General features: G+C 37.8%; 2 protein-coding genes across 2 annotated transcripts; both read right to left on the reverse strand.

Annotated features, from left to right (window-relative positions):
• Positions 1-10,180: 10,180 nt before the first annotated feature.
• On the reverse strand, positions 10,181-11,248 carry LOC140244941 (octopamine receptor beta-2R-like). Its single transcript, XM_072324549.1, has one exon. It carries the CDS (start codon positions 11,246-11,248, stop codon positions 10,181-10,183), a length of 1,068 nt encoding a protein of 355 aa, XP_072180650.1.
• A 10,476-nt stretch (positions 11,249-21,724) lies between these two features.
• On the reverse strand, positions 21,725-22,816 carry LOC140244943 (annetocin receptor-like). Its single transcript, XM_072324550.1, has one exon. It carries the CDS (start codon positions 22,814-22,816, stop codon positions 21,725-21,727), a length of 1,092 nt encoding a protein of 363 aa, XP_072180651.1.
• Positions 22,817-25,448: the final 2,632 nt, after the last annotated feature.

Consider the following 25,448-nt stretch of genomic DNA (forward strand, 5'->3'; position numbering starts at 1 on the left):
CAGCTAATGATAAGGCATATGAAAAAGAAAGTAACTCCTGTCCAGGATAACGTCAAAAAGTGTAATTCTGAGCCGTACGTTGTGAAAATATTTGAACTGCACCCTTACTGGAAAGTCGATTTTATCATCTTTCCGATCTTTTCCGACAAATGAAACTGATATGGTATAATCAATCAAGTGTAGTTCTTTATTCACTTATATGTTAGATTAGTGTAAAAACATGTAAAGTCGGGTAATTTTAATTCTTATTTCATCAATATTTTTGGAATTTTTATTCTCACATCCCTGTGTCTGTACCTTTATGCACCGCTCATGTTTCATAGGAAGGGACAGCGAAAAGTAATTACCATCATAAAGACTATCTTCTATTCAGAGTGACGAGTCATGATGCAATGCCACATGAATCAATTGTCTTCCTATCTGTGAGGCAGCTCCAGTTTAGCACATACTTAATATTTCTTAGTGGCGGCATTAAACATGGGATCAAAGGGAATAACACTGTTGTTACTCCATCTCTTGAATCTCCTTGGTATAAGTGTGGAGCCCAGTGCAGGTATGTTGGCATACCCTGTAGCAAAATATACATAGCTCATTTTGTTGAAAATATTCGTTGGGGTTTGCAGAAGAGAACATAATGTAATTGTAAGATGACTGCAAGACGACCTCATATTGGAGTCGCAATTTACTTCAACTTTCAATACTTTAATAGAGCATCATTGTTGTCATTGAATGCGAATGCCAGATGTGATTGATTATACACGTGAGGGAAGAGTTATCTATAGGTGTGTTGAAAGGGCGTAAGAGGCACGTACAAGTTTGACATTTGAAAAATGAAAATTGCTCAATGTAAACGTGTCAATTGCCACCATGTAACCTACATTCAGAAAAGAATACTGGAAACACATTTGAAAGTACATATTTCCGAACTAAAAAGAAAGCAAAGAGATGTATGACATCGAAAACACTCAGGTTTGTGAACCTTCTTGCAAAGAGAGTCACAGTCGCCTGATTTAGTTGTTACTGATTTTCTAACATGCCGGACCTCTTAAAAATTAGGCGATTTGTTCTGGAAGTTGATTCTAATTCTCATCCCTTGCTTTTCTCACAGTGTTCCAGCGTCATCAATATAGCATGTAACATAACCTCTGACGTGAGCAAAAAACTTGGAATATGAAAATATTGGTGTCATTCAAAAAGTAATATTCAGGTTCATTGTTGAATCCGTGACCTGGAAACTCAATTATTTTGTCAGGGTGATATACCGTATGTCCCCCCCCCCCCCTCCAAAAAAAAAAATAAATAAATAGATAAATATATATATATATATATATATATATATATATATATATACATATATGTATAAAAAAAAATTAAAAAATACACAGGTACCCTCCGCAATGATAACAATAAAAATAATGAATCTATCCAATTACAATGTCAGGGTCGGAAATATACCTCATTGCCCACATCACAGAAAACCCCACTCGATTTGCTTCAGTGGTCAAAGAGAAATGAGGAATTTTGTTGAGCATGCCAGCAAACTCTTCCATCCAGGTTCTATCTATTGAGTTAACACATCAATATGCAGTCCCACGAACATCCAAATGTTAAACTTGGAAGAATCAGACTCATGACATGCTATACAACAATCCACATTTCTTTGTGAACACTTAACCAAATTGAATGGGGTTTTCTGCAAAATAAAGTTAACATGTTACATTTTAAGACCCTGAATTAGCATTTGGACGGTTAAATCACATAGGGTGTTATCAATGCCAAAATTCAATTGTATTTTTTTTTTTTTTGGGGGGGGGGGGGGGGACATACTGTATAATATTATGATACAATAATAAAATATGCAGTTGGTTTTCTTTATCCAGAGCAGTCTCTTCAGTGTCGCCACTGTTCTACCAGGGGGCCTGCCATAATCTATATTCCAGCGTTGCCAGATACCCACTTATACCCCGAGTCGAAAGGGAAATAGTGTATTAAAAAAAAAAAAAATCTTGTCCAAGGACGTAGGCACATGAGGAAATCTGAACTCGGGATGCACTTATGCACTATAACAATGTGGATAGAAGTTTCCATTCTTTGTATCGTTTTTCAATTTCAAATTAGCAGGAGGTAAGTTAGATAGAAAAAAAGGATTAATCTTGTCAACTTTATTAACGCGAATAAACCGCCGACAGACAGGTTTCACAATACTCCTGAATTCTGCGTGACAGGCATGGCTCTAGGCATAATGATAATAATAATGTCTATTTACCCAGGGTAGCCTCTTCAGTGTCGCCACTGTTCTACCAGAGGGCCCTGACATTATTATTACCTTAGCGTTGCCAGGTACCCATTTATACACCTGGGTCTAGAAGGACATGGTGGGCAAAACATCTTGTCCAAGGACTCGGCTCCTCCGATGGGAGTCGAGAGTCTTATCCACTATGCCACAGCGCCCCAATCCCAGTGGTCTCTAGTCGTAGTTTCTACGAGGGGTTCTTTCGGTAAGGCCATTTGACAAGATTTTTTCCGTCGGACTGGCGTATACAGTAGCGCATCATTGCGTAGGCGGTGGTGTAAAGTAGCGTAGTGTTGCGTATACTGTTGCGTATAGGCATGGCCAAAGATATTGGTTGGGGCTTTCACACCGGGCTTTACGTAGAGTTGCGTAGAGTTGAGTAGTGTTGCGTAGCCACTACGCAACACTACGCATCTGTATGCTGTGAGTACGCAACTCAACGTAACAGTACGCCGAGGGACGCAAAAGAGGTACTCGAGATGTACGAAAAAAAAAAAAAAGGTTTAATTTTTTCGCGTACCCTCCGCGTAGAGCACCGATACGCAGATTTTACGCAAGTCTACGCAACACTACGCAGTTGTGCGCCATTTATACGCAACACCACGCCATCAAACCGTGTGGGGCTCGCGTATGACATGGCGTAGTGTTGCGTAGTGTTACGTAGACATTTGCGTAGACTTGCGTAGACCTGGCGTACATTTGCGTAGTGTTGCTTACAGTTGCGTAGACTATATTAGTGAAGATTTGGCATTCCAATGCCTGATCCATGTTTAAAAACTGCTTGATATTATTCATCCAACTGGACTCTGAGTGGCTGGTGAATGTATCTACCTGTGCTCTTCTAGTCTTCATTATTATCTTCTCTAGGCCTAATAACTGCAAAAGGCCGAAAAGGAAGAGCAAATGCTGTGGTATAAAGGGGCAAGAGTTCTTCTCCTACTCAGTATTTACATGCCTCGATCTAGTGATCAAGATGCAGACAATAATCCGCCACCACTGTGTGAACTTAGTGATGAACCTGGCAATGAAGCTCCCCGGGAAGTTCCCAAACCACCGAAGTAAAGGAAACAGACCATGCTTCCACCCTTAATAGTTTCAACTGACCAATAAACGGGACACGTTATTTTGGGAGGGTTCAATAGCACCCGATGCTCTATGATAAGGCTTGTGAAGACTATAATAACAAAGAGGCTAAGAAGCTGCTGTATCAGTCAACAACAGGGGTGGAAGGTACAGTTTAGTGATAGACCACGCTAGCGCTGGAAGACATGGGTAAAAACTCAACGAGATAAAGTTGGCAGGCTGGTGAAGATTTGTGGAGGAGCATCAGGGAACCTTGGTAAATACAATAACAACGGTTGTCTCCTAATTTTATTGGTGGCTTGATGCCCAAAGTAGAGGAAGCTACTGCGATGTCATTCGGTCATACTGATCTAAATGATTGGTATCTCATCTTGCCATGGCACACTGCCTACGGGCGAGTTGAAACACTACACGAGGTAGCGTATTTGCTGCTCTGCTTGTGTTGCCACGCTATAGTTGTTCCATGTCTGGCAGATGGGCATTGTGTCTCCACGAACCTGAAGTTACTTCATGATTGTGCTGCTGGTCATCTTGATCAAGTGTACCTCCATCAACTGCAGGGTTTCTGAATAGTGGTGAATAGAAAGTTGTGTAGGACACAGCATGCATGGGTAATCTTGATGGCTCTCTCTGGAGTTAAAAGCAAAGTGACCAGAAGGCATCGGAACCTTGCTGCCAGTAGACTAAACGCATTTTTCTACAACCCGTCTGGCTCGTGAAAGAATAGTTGTAGACTCGCTGCTGGTGAATCATATCACGAAGTGGCAGAAGCTTCATCAACCAAGTCTTCAGCGCAATCAAGCGTCATCTCCCACAACGAATTAGGCCCTAGTCAAGCTTGTCATCATGGGTGAGAGGGTCTGCTGCAGGGAGGTTCAGCTTCCCAATCTCAACGGCTGTCTTGAAATGGGTCTGGTTGAACACTCCAGCATCGCAGAGTCAGAGCCGGTCGTCCAAAGTCGATCTATGAACCTACGTTAAACGTCTTTGGGCATTTCGTAGAGTAGCGTAGAGTTGCTTAGGTTTGCATATAAACTGCGTGTGTTTGCACCCTTTGCTCTACGCCAAAATTAAAAATGAATATGTTTATTATTATTATTATTATTATTATTATTACTATTATTATTATCATCATCATCCTTATTAGTATTATCATTATTATGTTTTCCTTTTACCGTATCCCGCGTACCCATTTTTGTAATTCGGCGCGTTGTTACGTAGGCCAGTTTGCCACAGCACAGGTATAGCGTAAGCTCGGCGTATACTCGGTAACCAACACTACGCAACTCTACGAAAGCCCGGTGTGAAAGCCCCTCCGTTGCGGTACTTGAAAACTCTTGATTTTATTTTTTTTTTCAAGAAAGATTTATTATCTGGTAAAAGCTGTCTTGCTTATCACTTTAATTTGCTGTGGATTGTATTGCAATGCAATTGATATACCAGTCTCCTCACTCCTAAGCTTCCTCTCAATTTCCATTTATAAGGTTTCTCTCCTCAAAAATCGATCGGGAGGCAATTGTCGAGTGCAGTCGCTGTTAACAGAAAATGGGAACATCTTTAGAGTATGTTGACGTGAGGTAATGAAAGAGGGAGAAGGGAAGGAAGAGGAGGGATGGAAGCGGGTGTGCAATTGTCTTCGCGTTATCTCGCTTCACATTCAATGGACCAAGTCTCGCAGTGGGAAACATGAATGAAGAGAGCAGAAGAAGAAACCAAAAGAAGAAAGAGATTCAAGAGTTTCAAGAGCTTTGCAAGGTCTCAGACGGCAGGTGGTGGTAAAGAAAAAATATATATACACATACACAAATGATCGTGATACGCCATGAGACATGTTAATAACGATGCTGGCTTGACCCACTTTGGAGAATCGCAACAATCCAACACTGACAAGCAAGCAATCTTATACCTCAGATACTGCTCAGTTTCTGGAAAAAAATCTAGAGAATAGTTAAAGTTAGTACTCCGCCAATCTTGAAATGTCTCCCGTCATCATTCCAGTAATCGTGATTGATTCTTTCAAAAAAAAATGTTCTTGCTAAAGTGTGTAAATATGGATAATGTGCATGCGAAAGGAAGGAATAATATCGAAAGTGTCACGCACATTTTCTGCGAGGCCGATAGCAAATGATAATGGATCTGAAATGCTACCATAAATATCAGGGCCTGGGCATGAATGTCAATATTGGAATATTGAGCTGAAAGTTCTGCTTGGACTAACCTGTTTGAAGCATTTCCGTCTTAATACGTTGGCTATAGAGAATGTACAAAAGTTTCGTAGGGTCTATAAGCGTGTCAAAACTGTCTGTCATTTTTGCCTAGCAGGTGCCTAGAACTGATTGTATTTCAACTCCTTTCCTGCAATATTAATAATATGTTCAAGTTTGAGTTCAAATTCAAGTTTAGTTTTCCTCCATCTCAGCATAATTAATACCATGCATGTGTGACGTACGCACAATGTGAATAAAGATAAAGAAATATCAACATAAGTAATAAAAGAGCTAAAAGTACATTATTTTTACCATTTTTGATAAAGATTGAAGAAGTGAGATATTTCAGAGATAAATAAATTGGAGGATGGTGATTGGGGACCTACAAAAACACATCAAGAAAATTTTGTAAGAGATTTAGGAAAATGTTTTAGTACAATTTACATTAAGAAAAATGAAATAAAAATTTTGGATAAATTGAGTTTTGTGTGTCTCATAGTGCTATTGATAATTTATGCGCAAATTTAGTGTATATAATAACTTAATGATGTACATGAGAATGATGTTGCCTTTGATCATAACAAGCCAATTCCGTTTAAGTTTATGTGAGTGGATATTTAATTAGACGGACCTCTACATCTCGGGTGCATGACGCATTAAAGAACACATGGATGGCTCTTCCAAACTCAGTTTCGAAATAAATACATAACAGCAGATCCATCATACAAACAAAATGTCAGAAAATGTATCCATTCGATGCCAACACGAATGGAAAATGGAATAGAAGTCTAATCTTACGAAACAGCAAACAATGTCTCAAATATCATTGTATATTTTTTTATTTGTTTGAGTTAAACAAGTGCGTAACTCATTTTTCATGTTAGATTTATCATATTCGATTGGCAAGTGTTTTTTTTTAAATATATCTTTATATCAAATTCAACCATAATACGATCTCGGCTGCTTTTGATGTCCATAAAAAAGGTACTCATCCACTTGATGAAAAGATTTATGGCAGCTTTACGGTGGTTTCTGTTTTTATTTTTTTTTCTTTTGGGGTGCATTGTAAAAAAAAAAAGCAACTAAACAAACACACATTCATAGAGATCGGACACCAAGAGATTAGACACTAACTTCTTGGCAAAATTTGCGACACCTCTAAGAGTCTTCAAAGAAAAGCACAGAATGTCATATTAGCATTGTCAAAACTCCCCCGCACACTGTGCTAACATTTAGCCTTTCACGTTGAACACACAAATTTTGCCTGTAGAGAGCTCTTGTAGCGATTAGAGTCTATGGCGATAAGTCTGAAATGACTTTCGCTTTTGGCAGAATGAGTTCTGCACGAATTGTCACGAGCGAGGGGAAGGCTATGCAATTATATCACTTTCCCATGGCGAGACTGTCAATCATTTTCAGACAGTGTCAACCGTAGGCAAAGGTTAACAAGCAGTGGAAGCTTTGGTTAAAAGCTTAAGCCGCGAGCTTTCCAAATATACTGTCTGTTGTCGATTTAGAAGAATATGGATATTAAACGCTGCACTGAATTCGCTCTCTCGATATTTATCTTAAAGGGTTCTACTCAATCTGATTACATGAGATCGTTCCTTATCATGCCCATAATTCATTTTCAATGTTAAATTTATAAGAAAAATTCCGGCGCAACACGGCGACGGAATTCAGTAGAAACACTTTGGGCAGTATTGTCAGTAGCTTTTGAAGGCAGGTATATAGTGCTGCTGCTGAAAAAGAAGCCTCTAATAAATGCTTTTCGCCTAGAGAGAGGGAGCAAAATACTTTATAAGTGATACTTGCAACTCATAAAAAAAAACCGTCAACAATGTGGATTGAACACCAATGTCCAATTGTTCGTCTATAAGATGGACTTAGTGTCTGATGTTTTGATAATTGTATTCCAAAGGTACAAATATATATATATATATATATATATATATATATATATGTATATATATATATAAACACGTTCCAACTAATCCAGCTGCCATCCTGTGGCTTCCCTAGTAATCAGTTTGTCACGATGTATTACGCTTCTAAACGTATGGTAGGCCTTCATATCATATCAACATTATACCACTATAATATGTATGTGTGTGTGTGTAAGCGTGTGCGTGTTTGCCCAACTGCAAGTAATAACAAAGAGAATCTAAAGAGGCGATTACCTTGCCTGTAGTCTGTTTTAGTTCTTTTATTTCAAGATGTGTCGTCTTATGCAGATGTGAACAGATTTATACAACGAAAACATAGCAATTTCAGCCCCCATGGATGATTACCTATGAATGATACAAGCGTTTATGATTATATAGGTGACAAAATAATACGAGAGTCGAAGCTCGATAATTAATTATTGATGAAGATTAAATCCCATAATTGATGGTTCACTTGCTCCAACCTTTTAATTACAGACGGTAGAGACCTATTCTGGTCTCTTGTCTTGGTTCATCTTCATGCGTATGTCTAATATTCATTTGTCTTCTTATCTTTTCTTCTTTCCATACAAGAAACATCCATCTTATCGTATATGTTATCTCTTCATATTCTAAGACTTAGGGTAGTGGAACAACAATGATACTTATATATTCTGATATCTTTTAATCACTGGGTAAAAATTGTTTTCTCGTGTAAGTAAAGCCTAACACAATCTGGTGATGTTTCCAATTATACCTATCTCTTCACTTCGGAAAGACTTCCGATAGAAAAGCAAAATATCAAAGTTAGAAAACGAAAATAGTTAATGGTTAGTATGAAAAGAATTTTCATTACAACAATTCAATGTAGAGAGCTATATGCTCAACGACCCATTGGATTCTCATAGCAATATGTGACCATACAGGATCGAGTATTTCCCTGATTCAGATCCGCTGTTTACACGGTGTCAACACAGTGATTTATTAGGCGGCAGATAGTAGTCATTCAGCTTCCAGCACTCTCGAGTAAAGATAGCATCTCTCGTATTTCTTCAACAACTAATCACAATGATGCAATTTCTTCTGTAGAAAGAGAATGCCAGTTCTCCAGGTAACTTCCAAACCATACGCCAGCTAGCATTTTTTTTTTAAAGTTCCACGCATCCAAATTGTCAATACAGTAAAAGTAAGCGTGGAAATGGTATTCGATAATACAAATAATAATAATAATAATAATAATAATGATAATAATAATAATAATAATAATAATAATAGTAACAATAATAATAATGAACACCACAAGGCTATGCATTTCATGGTTGTTTAATGTGGTACATAATCTATACTTCAGGCATTACGAATGTATTTCATTGTCTGTTTTTTTCACCCCATACTGTGCTAATGAATCAAAATGTGTTTAAATTTTACACATATACCTATGAAGAAGAAATTAATGTGACATGCAGAGGGCTGAGTATCTTCACGTCGTGCGGAATAACAACGCAAAGTCTCTAAATTGAATATCATTATCGTTCCAGAATGATATAGTGTAACATCTTGAATGAGGACATAACATTGGTTCCGTTCTGCACTCGCATCAAGTCAACTAAAAAGCAATTCTGACACAGGGAAGGATTTATCTGCAATTGATGCGCTCTTGTTCACTGTTTTGGCTTCAGTTCATTCCCCCGTTTATTCATGACCTTACAATGTCATCACAATTTTCGGTCAATTCCATAATCAAGTCGTTTCCAATCTGTTTCCTATCTATTTTATCAAACCTTATCATTTTTTATGCACATTATAAGGACCACATCTACAACACAGGGTTTCCTTTGGACACGAAATGAAAACATGACCAAAGCCAGACTATGTAATGTACATAAGTTATCTCAGGTTTAATGACACATTAAATGATTATCACGACTTTGTACGTATTCCTGAAAGAAAGTAATCTGTTGTTAAGAACCTCCTAATGATTGCAGAATTAACCTAGCTAATTTCTATACGAAGGTAATAATTTCAAACATTCGCATTTGACTAAGCTTTGACGTGAACAGGACTTGTGACAAAATTGTAGCATTTAAATAGATAGAATTTACAGAATAAATAGAATTTCTACGCCAGTAGTCACCCTTCACTGATCTTGATTGTGATTTCATTACTTTATATTCTTTCGACAACAAGCAAAGACTTATGCGCCACATACACTCTTTATTAATACTGCGTAGCATACATAAAAACATCCTTTATAAGGTCCAGAGTGCGAGAAAATACCAAATTACTATGATATGGTTGTAGCTATATCATTTTATAATATGTCATTTTGTCCACTTTTCTTTTATATCTTTAAAAGGCATGCAGCATTTCTGATATTGAATGACAATTTAATGTCCTTTTAGATACGTAAGAAAGTGATACGTAAGACCATGGCTCAAAGGTGTTCATCCCATCCGTCCTTGCTGGTGGCATTTCAAGGAGTATCGTATCCAGAGAACGCTTGTCTTTTTAACAAGGGACAGTGGCGTATAAAGCAATATCAACAAATCTTACAAAATATTGGGCAAATCAAATAATCAAATTCAATTTTTAAATCTAATTTCTTTTAGCTATAACAATGACAGTTTGTTATCTTTTGAATCTGCGAAAACACAAGATGTTCTCGCTTGTTTCTAAGGCTTTCCAAGACAGCGGCCTAACGCCTCTCTTAGTCCACGCCGAAAATCCTTGTAGCGCAAAGCGTACACGATCGGGTTTACGCATATGTTCAGTGTTGCCAGAATCGTGGTGAAGATGTGCCAAGTGCTGCCAATGTAATTCGGAATCTTGCCGAAGTTGAACACCAAAAAGACGAACTGGTTAGGAGTCCAGCACACCAAATAGCTCAGATAAACTATGAGTAGTGTGATGGTAATATTTCTGCGCCGGACGTTGCCCTGGGCTTCCGACGGATTCGACGCCTGCGTCGGAATTCTGTCCCGGTCTTTCGCCACCGTAGATAACTCGGTGTTTTGAGCCACTGAACTCTCATCTCCATTCTCACGGGATTCTTGCGGGGCAACTGATGATGTATTGGCTTCTATGGCAGCTTCTGTTACTCTGTTCAGGGAGCGCAGCTTGAAACTAATACAAATGAAACAGTAGCCCATGATTGACACAGGGATAAAATATTCCCAGAAGAAAACGACCACGCCGATCGCCGGGCCTGTTGAAATGTAGTTGCACTGACCGGAGTCGAAGTCGAACTGGACGAAGAGCATCACAGCCTGGAGGATCGGGGCGGTGAGCCATGATACTGCAGCCATCGTGTACATCGTCCGTCTCTTGAATTTGGTCATGTAGAGAATAGGATGCAGAACGGCGAGGTACCTCTCTAACGAGATGAGAGTTAGGTTGAAGGAGGAGATGGCAAACCCTGTGAAGTAGATGATTCGTGAGTCCCACAGGCGACAATAGAGTTCTGCAGCGAGGCCAGGAGTTGTAGGGGGAGCAGCGAACCATTGGAGGTGGACTGTGGCTGCGATTAGTAACACAGAAGTGATCAAGTCTGTGGAACATTGGTTGACAATTAGCCAGTTGGTATTATTCGTCTTGGATTGAAGTCGCAGCACGAAGAAGCATAGTCCGTTACCGAGGATGCCAACCACACCGATGCCGATCTGAAAGGACGCGACGACCAAGGGACCAACAGACGACGGTTCCTGGTTAGCAGTATCGTCTGCTGGAGACGGGGTTTCCATGCTTTCAAGAGACGACACACCGTACAGACTCAAAGACACAAAGGAAGGAGTGTAAAGACTTTGTTGGACATTGGTTGCAAACATGCGAGAAAGTGCTGAACATATCGATAGATGTTAAATTCAGATTATGTAGTTTGGTAACAGGGCGCTTCTCCCCCTCGCGCTAAAGATTTCGATCAGAATGCCACGGCTTGGATGCTTGCGACTGAATTTATATCGAAGGAGATGGAAATCGATCAAAATGCCAAAAACATTGACCATCAGCCATATTGCAGTACTTCCTAATGGTATTGCCCATTAAGTCTAAGAGTTATTAGTCATGAAACCGTAACCATGACAACAATCGCAGAGGGGTAAATATGCTCGGGCAATGTGTCTACAAATAAGACGGCGCGTCGAAGCAACTGATAGTTCATCAGGTATCACGACCGACAGCCGTTTGTTGATATACATGTATAATGTAACAGCCAAAAAGTTGAGACATATTCCATGATTGTATATATCATCAAGTAATATTTGAATGAAATTTTCCGAATGAAATTAGATTTGCAAGAAGGCCGCTTGATCCGTATATGGTTTATCACGGGGAATGATATGAATATATGAGTACTTGGAAATTTGCAAGTATGTGCGTTGGTTTTTGTTTTTTTTTTTCTTGTGCGCAAACACACAACACATACATGCACGCACACAACCAATAGATTTGAGGTGCTTAATAGACACAGTTCCAGCTGAGTTTTGTACCCAAATATTATGTCCGTTCGTGCGTAATTGCAAACCTATGTTCACGCTATGTCTGTATGTGTTCGTGCGTACGTTATCATGGCTGTTACGTAAATGTTGGCAACACGGGATTACACGTAGTGCGGGGGCAGCTTGTTAGGGAAAGTAGGGCCCGTTTATTTGTATCAATGATAAACTTAACGAATATCTTCAAGGAGAAATGATGATGAAACTGGAGCCGTCCGAATGTCATCCTTTCTTGCATGCCGTGATGTAGAAACAGCTGTTGTACTTGAAACTTCGATTTGTTTAATGTAATTATTAACTTGCAAAAAGTCAAAATTTGAATTGATACTGAATTGACTATTGAATAATTGGGTGAGCATAATTTTAGGTTAAAAATTCAGTGAAACAGAAAACTCAAAGTTGACAGCATGGATAGTTTTTCTGAGTTTGTTTGTGTGGTCGTAAATCAGCATGATTTCTTTTTTCAGAGAATACACGGTATTTTGCATTTAAAAATGGGCATCACTGCAAAGTGACCACTTCTTTTTTGTATGCCCTGGAAATTATTCTCTTGGCAAAGTACCAGAGATGCTGGACGATCTTTATTTTATCTTTTTTTTTTTTTGGTTTTTTTTTGTTTGTTTTTTTGAGAGTCGCTAATGGTCACCTTTAAAATTTAAGTAAGTACAGATTAAAATCATTTAACTTTCATATGAGACATTATTCATTCTATGAATTGTCACGTTTTACAGCCATAAAGGCTCTGTAGTATTTCGTTGAAATCTTTTGTTCAGATTCTTTTTGTATCTATTTTGATCTTGATTTTTTTTAATTATATTTCCATCAGTGTGTGTGTATGTGGGGGGGGGGGTGGACACACAGTTCTACCCTCACAAGATCACAATCATGTCAACTCATATGCCACTTTTTAGTCACGGCTTCGCGTCTCCATCTACTCCGTACTTTTTTCTCTCTTTGCATCTTTCTAAATCTGTGCAACCGAACAGCCATTTATCTGTCTCCTCGTTTAGTCGTTTTGACTACCAGTCTACGATTTCAATCTCTTTTGTAAGCTCTCCTTGAATCCTCTATCTTAACATCTTTAATTCTCCTTCTCTCTCCATCTGCATGTTTCTCTCAATGTACTCTCTCTCTCTCTATATATATATATTTTTTTTTCTACTTCACTATCACTCTCGATATGCCACTCTTTCTATCAAATTTCCTTCACTCAATCCCATTTGATTTTCATAGAATTATCTTACTATCTTTCCCTTTCTGTCTCACAATCTCTTCCCCTCCCTACATCTCCTGTCTAAAATTGTCTCTATGATTATATTCCCCTCTCAATGTTCTTCTCTCTCTTCTCTCAACTTTCGTTTTTCCTAATAAATCTGTTTCTCGGTCTCTTTCCATCCAATTTTTTTTTTTGCCCATCTCTTCCACCTTCCCTCCATCTCTAACTCTCTCACAATTTATCTATCTCTCTCTCCCTCTGTTTCTCCCTCTCAATCACTCTCTCTCTCTCTCTCTTTGTGTGTTTGTGTGTGTCCGTGTGTTCGTGTGTGTGTGTGTGTGTGTGTGTGGGTGTGCGTGTGTGTGTGTGTGTGTGTGTGTAAGTGTGTGTGTGTGTGTGTGTGTGTGTGTGTGTGTGTGTGTGTTCCTGAGTTGGCCTCCTTCCATCTTTACTCTCATGAAAGCCACAATTCTTTCATATCGAGCTACAATGTGAACCTAGAATCTTCTGTTCTGATTCGGGGGAAAAGCGCGTGCGGGTTATTGGTACAATAGAGACCACATCTAATGACTCGCATTCCTTTCTTTGCATTTTTTTTTTCCTTCTTCTTTCTTGATGTGTTCGCCTCCAGGAAAATCACAGCAGATCAGCTTTCAATAATTTGACATTTAAGCAATTCAAGACGAATCACGAGGCTTACATTTTCTTGAGCTGATACTGTTGCGGTTACTAATGGCAGCACGATTTGACATCATTTGATATTGTAGAGAAATTCTTTTAGAACGACAGGAGACATTTTAGTGACTACAAATGTCAAATTCAATGATCAGATGATAGAGCAATTAGCTTTCAATACTTCATGTATGGATTTATTGTAAGAAAAGTGAAATGTGCTACAGTGTGCTGTCGAATCGATACAAGTGCATTTTGAAATTGATGGTGATCGAGCCTGACAATGAAAAGGCTTGATTTGATTTGATATGATTTGACAAGATTATTTCTACTAAGAATAGACACAACTTCTAAACACGTCAATCATGGCAGGTTGCATGAAGAAGAAACGAGGAAAAAAAAATCAAAGCAAAGCAATGATTACAATATTATTCAACAAATTTAACATTACCTCAGTATAAACAGGAAGCAGATAATTTCATAGAATAGACAGAGTTAGGTAGAGAACAAAGAAAAAAGTAGGGATGAATGAGACAATAAGAGGGTATACCGAAGTTTAAAGGGGGAGGGGGAGAAAAGAAATTCCCCTGCTCAATGACAGAGTTGTCTTTATGGTCTCTATTTCAGTATGACTGAAACGTTTTATGAACAGTTGACCAGCAAATGATTGTAACACGCTTAATATACAAAAACTCGTCACTGCAAATGGGCATTTTTGTGTATGACTCTGCAAGTGTGTCTACGTAAGTGCGACTGCGTGTATGTGCGTGAATATGCGTATCATTATGTCAAAAGATGCTTTTTAGATACTCCATAATGTACCTTGAAATACGACTTTCCTGAGCAATATTTTCAGTGGTGCCCCATTTTTTTTTTGTAAATTGAATCTTAATTTCATTTTCTATCTTATGACACTTCTACACACACACACACACACACACACACACACACACACACACAGGCACATCCTATGAAATTTCGATATACTGGTATTCAAGCATGCAGAATATTAGGTACTCTAACAGTTCTGCTTTTTCATGTTAGATGAATTACATATTTTATAAGTAAGGCCATCATTCAATAAAGAACATTCAATCTTTTCAATGATACTGCACTCGTGACATAACAGGAAATGTTACTGTAGAGTTTAAATGATTGTTGTCTACTCTGTTCAAACTACATTGTATTGTTTATATCATTTGTAAAACTAAAGGAAGTGAGATTTATATCATGAAACTGTGGATAAACGGCAATAAATTTGAACTTTGAACAGGAATTTCTTTTTGTTATCACAATTTTATAACATTTTATATGTGCTTATCTCATTCGTTTATTCAACAGCTTCAATCTGAAAGATCTCCAGCGGATGAAAATGGATAGATCTCTGTTAGCATGCATACACATTCTCGATGTATTTACTTTAATGTATATTTTTCATCCACGTTATATATTTGTATACTAGTTATGATGTCTGAGTATTATACATGTATATACACGCGTTTTCAATACCACACGCTTCTCGATGTTACTAATAAGTGTGTGAATCCATGTTTGTAAGGGAACATGATGTAATGCCAACGTGCATCGCTGCTTTACGCATATCCCATATCACATTAGCATTTTTTTTACATCATTCTAATTGATGTTTAAGCTTTTGTACCATTTCACAATCACTTGCTAAATCACGGTAGAAAATGCGCTGATTTTTTTCTTTCCATATGCCGGGAAAGAAATGCCATTAAGCGAATAAGGACAATTCAATCATTTACCCGTCGACATTCTCACTCAAATTGTGCGAGTAAAAAGGAATGGAGGCAATTTCACTAATTTACCTGTCGATGCTGGCGGGATAAATGAGTATATGGAGATTTTTTTTTCCCCGAGTTCTCAGATCTCGATGAAATGTTACTTAACTGTCGCGTTATATACCTTCTTATTATTCCTTCTCATAACAAACATAAATAGATTAAGAGGAAATGAGTGCAAATTTAAATTGGTGCTCTCCATTGTTCTTGTGGTTTCACGAAACGCTTACATCACAAGTGATGGGATAAAAAGAATACTACTGCTGAAGAATTGCTGTCCATACCCACTACAACATTCTCGAAATCGAAGGGTGCGTTCTATATTCTTTCCGACAAAAAAAAAAGAAGAAGTTGATCCAAGTGCAAATGCAATTTTTCGTATTTGCCTGAGGTATTTTCACTCTAAATTCCTTAGATTTAAATAGATTGTAGTCAGGGACCAATCCAAACGTTGGATCGAAGTTTTCAATCTAAAAGAGTTAGAATTTAATCTTATTCGATTGAAACTTTCAATCCCATTTTGGATTGGTCACTAACTACAATCTATTAGATTGACTTTCAATCCACAGAATTTGGAGAGTTACCATTTAATCTAAACGCTCTTCGTTCTATTGATGATATTGTGTTTTTGTGGATTTTCCTGGAAGTGTGTGTGTGAGAGAGATGGGAGGGGGGCGGTTAGGGGCCCAGAAAAAAAACCCCAAACCTTTAGATTATAGATAGATAGATTTAAGAATATATATATATATATATATATATATATATATATATATATTAAACAGGCCTATAAAATACGTACAGGTAGGTCTTATATTTTTGGTTGAGATGAAGGGTTCATATTTAACTTTTTGCCAGATAATTAGAAAATATTAATAAAATATGAAAGAGCATAAGATTCTAACAGGAATTCAAAGTTTATTGATGAAAATTTGAAATGGCTGAGATATCCAAAAACAAAACAAAACAAAATCAAAACAAAGTCGTCCCCATAAAAAGATAAATCCAACTTTTTATTAGGACCTCTTTGTTTTTGGATAATCTCAGTCATTCGAAAACTAATTTTCGTCAAGTAAACTTTGACATACTCTTTGCTTGCTTTAAAAATTGACGTAAATTGAATAATAATTGTAATAAGTATATTCATTGCACCTTATATTTTTGAAGTGTGATAAGGTATTGATTTCATTTATAATTTGGACGTAGGGCTAGTAACGGACTTTTGATTTACAGCATTTTGGAGTATTCCCTTAATATTCTGTCATAATGAATCCTAACTAATCCGGATAAGTTAAAAGTAAGTCTGATAAAAAAGAGTAAAATCTTATAAACGTAACATTTAAAATTCCATCATAATTGGGTAAGAATTAAGGAAGTTATGAAATTGTAAAGGTCGTTAATTTTCACAAAACAATAATTATTGAACGATCAGTATAAATATGCCAATGAGTGAGTTTGAGACATAAGATGCCATATAGTTTGTACACAAAATCATAAAACTTCCTAATTTTTCCTTCTTGTGTGCGCGCGCGCGCGTGTGTATGTGTGTTCTAACGCAATGATTTCAAATTTCATTTCATTTCATGTCCATTTTCTGTTTGCGTTGATAATATCTTACTGATCATTATTTTTGCCGTTAATATTCAAGTTAGGAGTAATAACATTGTTGTGCATCTTAAGGGACAAGTCCACCTTCATAGACATGTGGGTTGAGTGAATGCAGCAATATTATACAGTAGAACACATCAGTAAGAGTTTGAGGAAAATCGGACAATCCGTTCAAAAGTTATGAACTTTTGAAGTTTCTGCTCAGTCACGGCTGGATGAGAAGACTACTATAGTTTGTGATGTCAAATGTGTACAACGTTATAAAGAAAGAATAAAGAAAATTCAACATATTTCCATTTTTCTCCCATAACAAAAGAACACTCGACTTCTCTCTTTCAGAAGGCAGGGGGAATAATATTCCATTAACATACGTCAGTAACAAGTCGAAGAAATTTGCACTTTATTTGAAAAGTAAAGTTTTGTGAAATTCTCTTTTTATTTTCCTTATATCGTTGTACCGTGTACGCATGTGACATCATACACTGTAGTAGTCTTCTTATCCAGCAGTGACAGCGCAGATACTTTAAAAATTTATAAGTTTTGAACGGATTGTCCGATTTTCTTCAAAATTTCACTGATGTGTTCTACTAATATTACTGCATTTTCTTAATCCAAATCTATATGAAGGCGGACTTGTCATTTTAATAGCAGATTTATTGAATTTTCGTCATTTTTTAAAAAACAGTTAATGAAAATGTGTGAGAGGGTGACATAGATAACTCATTTGCATAATAGTTTGGGGCAACACGCATCAGAATTTATTAGAAAGAGTGTCCCATTTGCAAAAGAAAGCTCTCCGCGTTATCGGTTATTCCCCTGTACTTTCTCATACAAATATGTTGTTTGCCTCTAACAAGCTCTTAAAAATTACAGATTTGTTTTTTGTCTAATTTAGGGCAATTTATATACAAGTATAGCAATAATTTGCTTCCGTCTATTTTTGATTCTATGTTCCTCAAAATCAATCATTTCATGAATATCCCACCAGGCGTTCCAATGAATTTCATTTACCTCTTTTAAGAACGATTTTCACTAAAACCACACTTATCTATGTAGGCCCAAATTATTGAAATTCTTTGAATCATGACATAAAAAACGCTCCATCAATATATTATTCTTTCAAGAGGAGACTGAAGTCCTTTTTATTGCAATCGTATCACTCTACAGTACTGAACTAGCCATTTGGTCTTCTTTCTTACATACTGACCTGCTCACTTTGTCCCCTCTTCGAAGAATTAATGGTATTTTTTTCCTGGATGTTTGCTGTCATCTATGCCATTTCGCCCAAAGCGTCTAGGAGTTGAATTTCCGTATGTTGCTCCTGTTCATACGTCCCTCTATTTCCTTGTCTTTTTTTTTTCAGGCGTTAAAATATTACTTTTCCCCCACAACTGTCATCTGTTTCTCTTGGCATGCTTCTGCCGAAGATTGCCGTCTCCGTTGTGCGTTTTTGTCTGCTATTTTGTCTTCTGTTTGTCAGTCTTGTCCATCCCGTTTTGTCCCGTACAGCCTTTTCTTCAGTAGTTGTTTTGTTGTCTAGTCTTGTTTCATGTTTGTTCGCGTCTATGAAAGTGTGTTTATCTGTTAATCTAATTTTCAATGGGCTTCCAGACTTCTTCCTTTTTTTTTGTATTTACGATGCTTCAATTTATCTTTCCATCGATGTTCTTTTCCAGAGGGGCCCACATTCTACAAGCTCTGTGTTTTTAGTGGGTCCCTCCATTTTTCGCACTTTAAGCAACGGTATATACATGTACTTCACTTCGATCACTTCTGTTTCTTTTTTTTTTTACTATACAAGGTATAATTACTATAGGTCCTCTATTGTTGTACAGTCTTTTCATTTCTCAATGTTCTGTTTACCTTATTCTCTGTTATCAAAGGAAGTGAAACGTATATGTTTTGTCGAAAAATGAAATAAACTTTGAAATTGAAATTGAAACTGCTTGAGAATCGTTTTGCAAAATTTAGTGAAACTTAAAACATTTTTAACTTCCCTAATTCTTATCCGATTTGATCAAATTTTTACTGTTGTCTTCATAAAATTTTACTTTCTTGGTACTAATTTTAACTGGTCTGAAATTTCTCTTTAAGTGCATTAAAGTGTATTATCATGGAAAATTTACATCCATGGTAAATGACATCAACATGTCAAAATGACTATAGTAATTATCATTTATTTCGACATCACAGATAACATTGAGTACATTCTGTTTAGTGACAACCAGTGAACAATTAATTTCCGTAATGTACAACAAATGCAATTCAATTCAATTAGCAGATAGTGCCATACTTCTACAAGGAATTTATCTATAGAAAAAAAAAAGCTCCAGTTATCAACAGATGCAAATTGCCTTCTGCAAAGTATTGATGAGAACTGAGCGTCGATGATAGCGCAGAATTGTATCAGTGATACGGAAGGAACTAATTACACCAATTGCTTGTAGAATCTGTTAAGCGATAATTGCTTGAGATGTACGCCAAAAGATTTAAGAAGGTATTTATTTCCTCCTTGTTCGTCTTCACGATAACATAACATCCTTACATAAATTTCGTTATTTTCTCATCATCAATTCACGAAGAGATATCTACCCAAGATAAAGAGCTGCTGAGATCTCCAGCGAAAATCATAAAAAGTTCAGTGAACGCAGATGAATTGTCTACAGTCGTATAATTTCTTGCAAACAAAGTGATTTCATTTTTCTGTCGGTGTTGAAAAAAAGTTAGCCATGGAACCGGTCCTACGCATTCTGAACTGTTTAACCATTGAATTACCGTGATGGATGAATATCGCTTGTCGGGAAATCAATAGGAAATTCAAGCTTGACGGATCCATATGCTCTTTAGCCAGAGAGATAAACTCCATCATTGATGTTGCCCGATTTTATTGAGCTCTATGTTGATATCGTCTCCACTTTCCATGAAAGGGAAGGTCTATGGATGGATGTCTCTTCCTACTCCCTCTCTCTCTTTTCTTTTGGCTTGAACCTAAAATAATTTCAGTTAACAATGAGTTGCAACATAGAAGCTGACCCAGAAGAATTAATAATCGACGGGAAACTCGACTATCTTAGCAATAAGTTTCGGTGTTGCTCTTGTCTCATAACTATGAAATATATCATCAATCATTCGAAATATCAGAAAAAAAAAAGCTTGAACTGCTACAAATCCAAAATTTGAATGTGAAGGTTTGCCTTTCTCCAATCTTTTTTTCTTATCTGGGAAGAATGCGAATGCAGGAAAAGGGGAATATTGATCATGAGCTTTATTAATATCAATCACTGGCACGAGGTTGAATAATTCCTATGGAAAAGCAGGTCCATCACGTCCTTGGAAAATTGGTTTATTTTGTGTGTTTTTTAAACCTTTTCGAGAACTTGATTACTCTTTTACTATTTGCAACAGCGAAATCAATCATATTTTATGTCTTAATAAAATCCATAATATGAGATGAGGATGCACACAATTTTGCTGACACTTTAGACGGGAGTTTTACTCATAATTGCGTCAAGCAGTTGACAGGGTTAAAGCAGAATATACGGTTCAAAACAGGAATAAACGTCCCTGGTCTTGGTTATTATTTTTTTTTGTGTGCCGATTTACACTGTTCAACTTATACTACCTCTGAACAAACAAAAAACAGAAAGTATTACCCACGCGAGATATAGGTCCCTCCTGATTCCTTTATAGTACATGTATTGTTATTTTAATGCAAAAGAAATCAACCTCTTAGTGTCTCATTATGTATATCGTGATGAGTATGCTTCTTGAAGATTTGTTTATTGATTTTTTTTAGACAAATGCAAACTAATGCCAACGAAAATGTCCTCACCCTTAACAAAATGTATTCATCCTTCCGTCCAACCACTTTTTCATTCACCTGCAAATCTATTCATTGATCGATGATTTCCAACATACTTAGTAATTCATCATCAGCTTTGCCATATCGTTTAAATATACTTGTACATGTTCATAGAGTCAACATCGTCTACTGATATGGGCTTACAGGTACGAGCAGGACTAAGCATCCTATGTACAGCGGTTGGTCTGTAGGTTCCTTGTAAATTTTGAAATAAATCGTTGTATTAACATTTTAAACATTACAAAGACTGTCAGCAGTTTTCTACTCACTCTAAAACAAACATACAAATCTCTATATTCATGCCATATTTCTAATTTTCGTTGCACTTTTACTTGTACGTTATTTCAAAACCGAATTATTGAATTTGATATGTGGCACATTTCAGTGCCATAAAACGCGTTTATTATGGCTAAGAGTCATGTCAAGTTTTCAAAAGTATAGGCTTGAGCAGTATTGACGCACCTACCATGTGGCACCTACTATCGCTTATGGCACAGAAATATTTGTTTCTCTCTATATGAGGAAATGCGGACAGAACTCTGAGAAAAATGCAATCAACTTTGCTTTTAAATCGACGGACAGAGTCTTCGAAAATGGCGGCGTCCTTCAGCCGAAGTACAGAACCGGGCTGCGTAGACAAGAGGGTTCACGCATACGTTGAAGGTGGCAAGAGCAACGCTCAGCCTGTGGAAGGTGCTACCGTAGAAGTTCTGTATCCAACCCAGGTTCTCGGCCAAGAACATGGTCTGATTTGGGATCCAGCAAACCAGGTAGCTGATGAAGAAGATGAAGAGGGTAACCGTGGTTTTCCGGCGACGAATAAAACCAGCAGCAGGAACCGCGGCATTGTTGCGCCTAGCTTTCACTTGCCGTTTACTGCGTCCAAGAGCAGGTCGATCCAGACCGTTCTCACCTGTGTTCGGTTCTACATCCCGGTTCGGATCGCGTGTGTTATCCGTTGTGTTAGAACCTATCGTTTGTTCCACATTGTCGGCAGTGACGCGGCTTAGAGTGCGAAGCTTTACAGCAACGTGAAGGAAAGAGTAACTCATGACAGCGACTGGGATTAAGAAATCCCAGATAAACAGCATGACGCCTAATGACGGCTTGACCGCAGAATCGACCGCAGCGCATTCTCCGTGAGCGTACCTGTAGAACACAAGTCCCACGGAGAGTTCGAAGACGGGTGCGGTTAACAGCGTTATTCCTACGAGAATATACCTGGCGTTGCGCTTGAAACTAGCCATGTACCATACGGGGTGAACTACCGCTGCGTATCGCTCCAGAGAAATAGCGGTTAGATTGAAACTCGAAATAGCAAAACCCATAAAGTAAATCGCTCCGTTCGCCCACAGCCAACAGTACATTTCCCCGGCTAAATTCGACGTCATTAGTAATGTATCTGGCTTGAACCAGGTTAGGTGGATAGTGTTGGCGATCAGGAGCACAGATGTTATGAAATCTATTACAAACTGGAAAGCGAGCAACCAGTTAGTATGATTCGTTTTCGCGCGTTGTCTGGTCGCTATGAAACAGGCGATGTTCCCCACAAGACCTAGAAAGCCGAAGAGAAGTTTGATAGCTGAAACAACTATCACATCCTTTTCAGGAAGTGACACGCTGGTGTCCGTACTTGGAAAGACTTGTGCGGTTGTCATTTCTGGTTCATTTAGATTTATCATGTTTTTCTTGTATTAATCAGCAGAGAATTCCACATTGTCTTCGCTAGTGTGAGATTAACCTAATGTCTATCCAAGAAAGACGTGTCGACAGTGTGGATTAGACTCTGCCTTTCAGCAAACACAGTGCTCTTTCAGTCATCCCAAGTATACCTTCTTCTACACGTGAGCAGCCAATAGTTTTCCTATCTTTGAAATATATAATTTTGTATATCCTCTGGTATATCATCCATCATGAGTCCACTCATCGAACTGAATTTTATCACAACACGATAATCCTGGATCTTGTCGAGACGTCTGCAGTGGTGTTCACGTCCATACCACTTTATTTGTCGTCCACATTGGCACAACGATGATTATGATAACCCTCCCGCAAACTGGCAATTAAAGTTGGCTGATCGCTGGCTAATTGCTAATCAGGAACTTCTCTCAAACATGGTTCAATGTTGTAGCTATACCAGAGTCCATTTGTAGCAGCTTGTGAATTCAAACACCGTGAGTTCGTCTGTCGATATATGCATATTATATACACATATATATCATAAATAATTATGTATAATGACAGGAAGCTCTTCTTCTTTCACGCATGTAGACATACATTTATATGTATGAATGTTTTATACCCATACATACATACATAATATTATATCTCTCACTATTTCTATATTTGCTGCATGCGTGTGTGCGTGAGAGAGACGGAGTTTGCTGTGTATAATTCACAAAATATGAGAGCTGTCAGATAAAGTCTATTGACATGTGAAAGCGGAGATTGAGTCTCGCTCCTTGGTTTGCCCTTTTAGACTACTCGAACAATGGCTCGAAATAGTCAATGGTGATTGGTTGGGATTGTAAAGACTCTTATTTTTCAATTAATATTCCCCCTCTACCCCTCCTAACCTCCTTCTCTTTCCCTCATTTCTACTTCTTTATTTCCCACTTTGCAGTATTTCTTCTGTTTCAACATTTTCACTCCCCTTAACTTTCTCCTTTCTCTCTTTCTTGACCCCCCCCCCCCCTCTCCCGTCTTCGTTTCTGTGTCCCTCTCACTTTCTACGTAACTCTGGTAACTAGGGCAAATAACAGATCGTGCATGGTCTCAGCAAACATGTTTTGTAGTTGAGAACGGGAATGAAAGCGTATGGCCATGATGTGTTTTTCTCCCCTTTGATGAGGTCCGATTGACAGTACCTCCTAGCACCAGTCCACGTAACGCTGGAGAGAACAGTATGGAACGCCATGTGTTGGGAAATTCGGAAACCCCTTATCAGGAGTTGCTACACTGCCCCAGCAGCAGATAGTTACTGATCAGGAGTTTTACCCCTGCGTTAAATCAGTCCGTCCTCACACAGAGCCCGTAACAACCGATCGTCGTATGTTTTCACTTTGCACGAGCAGAGTAGAAACATTTTGATCACAGTGGGTTTCTGGGGTTATATAGCGTGAACCTCAAGATCTGTACTTTTAAAATTGCACGCGGCAGAATGCATGCGCAGACAAAAATCCCTAATCAGTGATACTTTCAAGTTTGTATGTCCCTTATGCAACCCTGAAAATTAGATTTATTTCATTCCTTTCATTTCATTCACTGGTGAATTACAGAGGTTGGTAATTCAGATCTTTCCTCAGGATAATCAAACTGGAAACTTCTTTACAATGGAGGGGAAAACATTCCTAAAGATTTCCCGTGAATCCATTTAGACCCCCAAAAATCGGTATGTTTTCGGTACAAAAGGGGAGCGTAATCTTGAGTGACATGGACTTAGTTTTTCATTTCATTCACAAAAAACTCAGAGGTGCCAGGGAGGTGAAAGAGAGGATCTCTCTTCCACCTCCCTGGAGGTGCATTTAATTGTAAGATAATACACATGATTTGGGAGACATTCTTTAAACGTGCAAAATTAGACTGAGTTCAAAATCTCATAACTTTCTCAATTTTCATATAATTTTCATCAAAGTGTCATTGCTGTGATGAGAATATCTCACTCTTTTTTTTCTGACTAACTGTAAACGGTAAGCTGTTCAAACACAAGACATGTAGAACAAACGAGGGACAAAAAATAAGAGAGATGTGATTGCGCAAAATTCTGCTCGAGTAAAGTGAAATTCTCTATCCAATACTTTTGTGTCGTTTGTTCCGAGAGCTAGAACCCCTTGTTTTTTCCCGTATCGCTTGCGCAGAGTGAAAAAAGAAACAAGAAACTAAAAAAACAACAACAACAACAACAACAAAACTGATCAGAGCTATGTTGCTTGAATATTGCAATGTTAACGGATAGCGTTCCATATACCAGCGGTCATCTCGACACAATACTTCTGATTATGAAAATCATAATGAACTCAAATAATGAAGTGTCCTAAAATAGCGGTTTAATAAAGTAATATTACACTGTCACTGTGTATATAAAATGCACGTCCAAACAGTCAACATGTCAACTGTTACAGGCCTACTAACAACGCTAGGCATAACCATGATAACGATAGTGGTTATAGTTTATTATTTTTTGGCTATGAGAAAAAGTATACCAGTTTACTAGGTAAACTATAGTGCAGTATCATAGCAAAACAGATTTAATAATTCTATGTTAACATCGTCTCCATGGTATTTGTGGTA

Source organism: Diadema setosum, chromosome 21 (assembly GCF_964275005.1).
Source record: "Diadema setosum chromosome 21, eeDiaSeto1, whole genome shotgun sequence".
Taxonomy (NCBI): Eukaryota; Metazoa; Echinodermata; class Echinoidea; order Diadematoida; family Diadematidae; genus Diadema; species Diadema setosum.

Excerpts from the sequence above, each read along its gene's own strand:
- LOC140244943 (XM_072324550.1), bottom strand. The coding sequence starts at position 22,816 with ATGACAACCGCACAAGTCTTTCCAAGTACGGACACCAGCGTGTCACTT.
- LOC140244941 (XM_072324549.1), bottom strand. The coding sequence starts at position 11,248 with ATGGAAACCCCGTCTCCAGCAGACGATACTGCTAACCAGGAACCGTCG.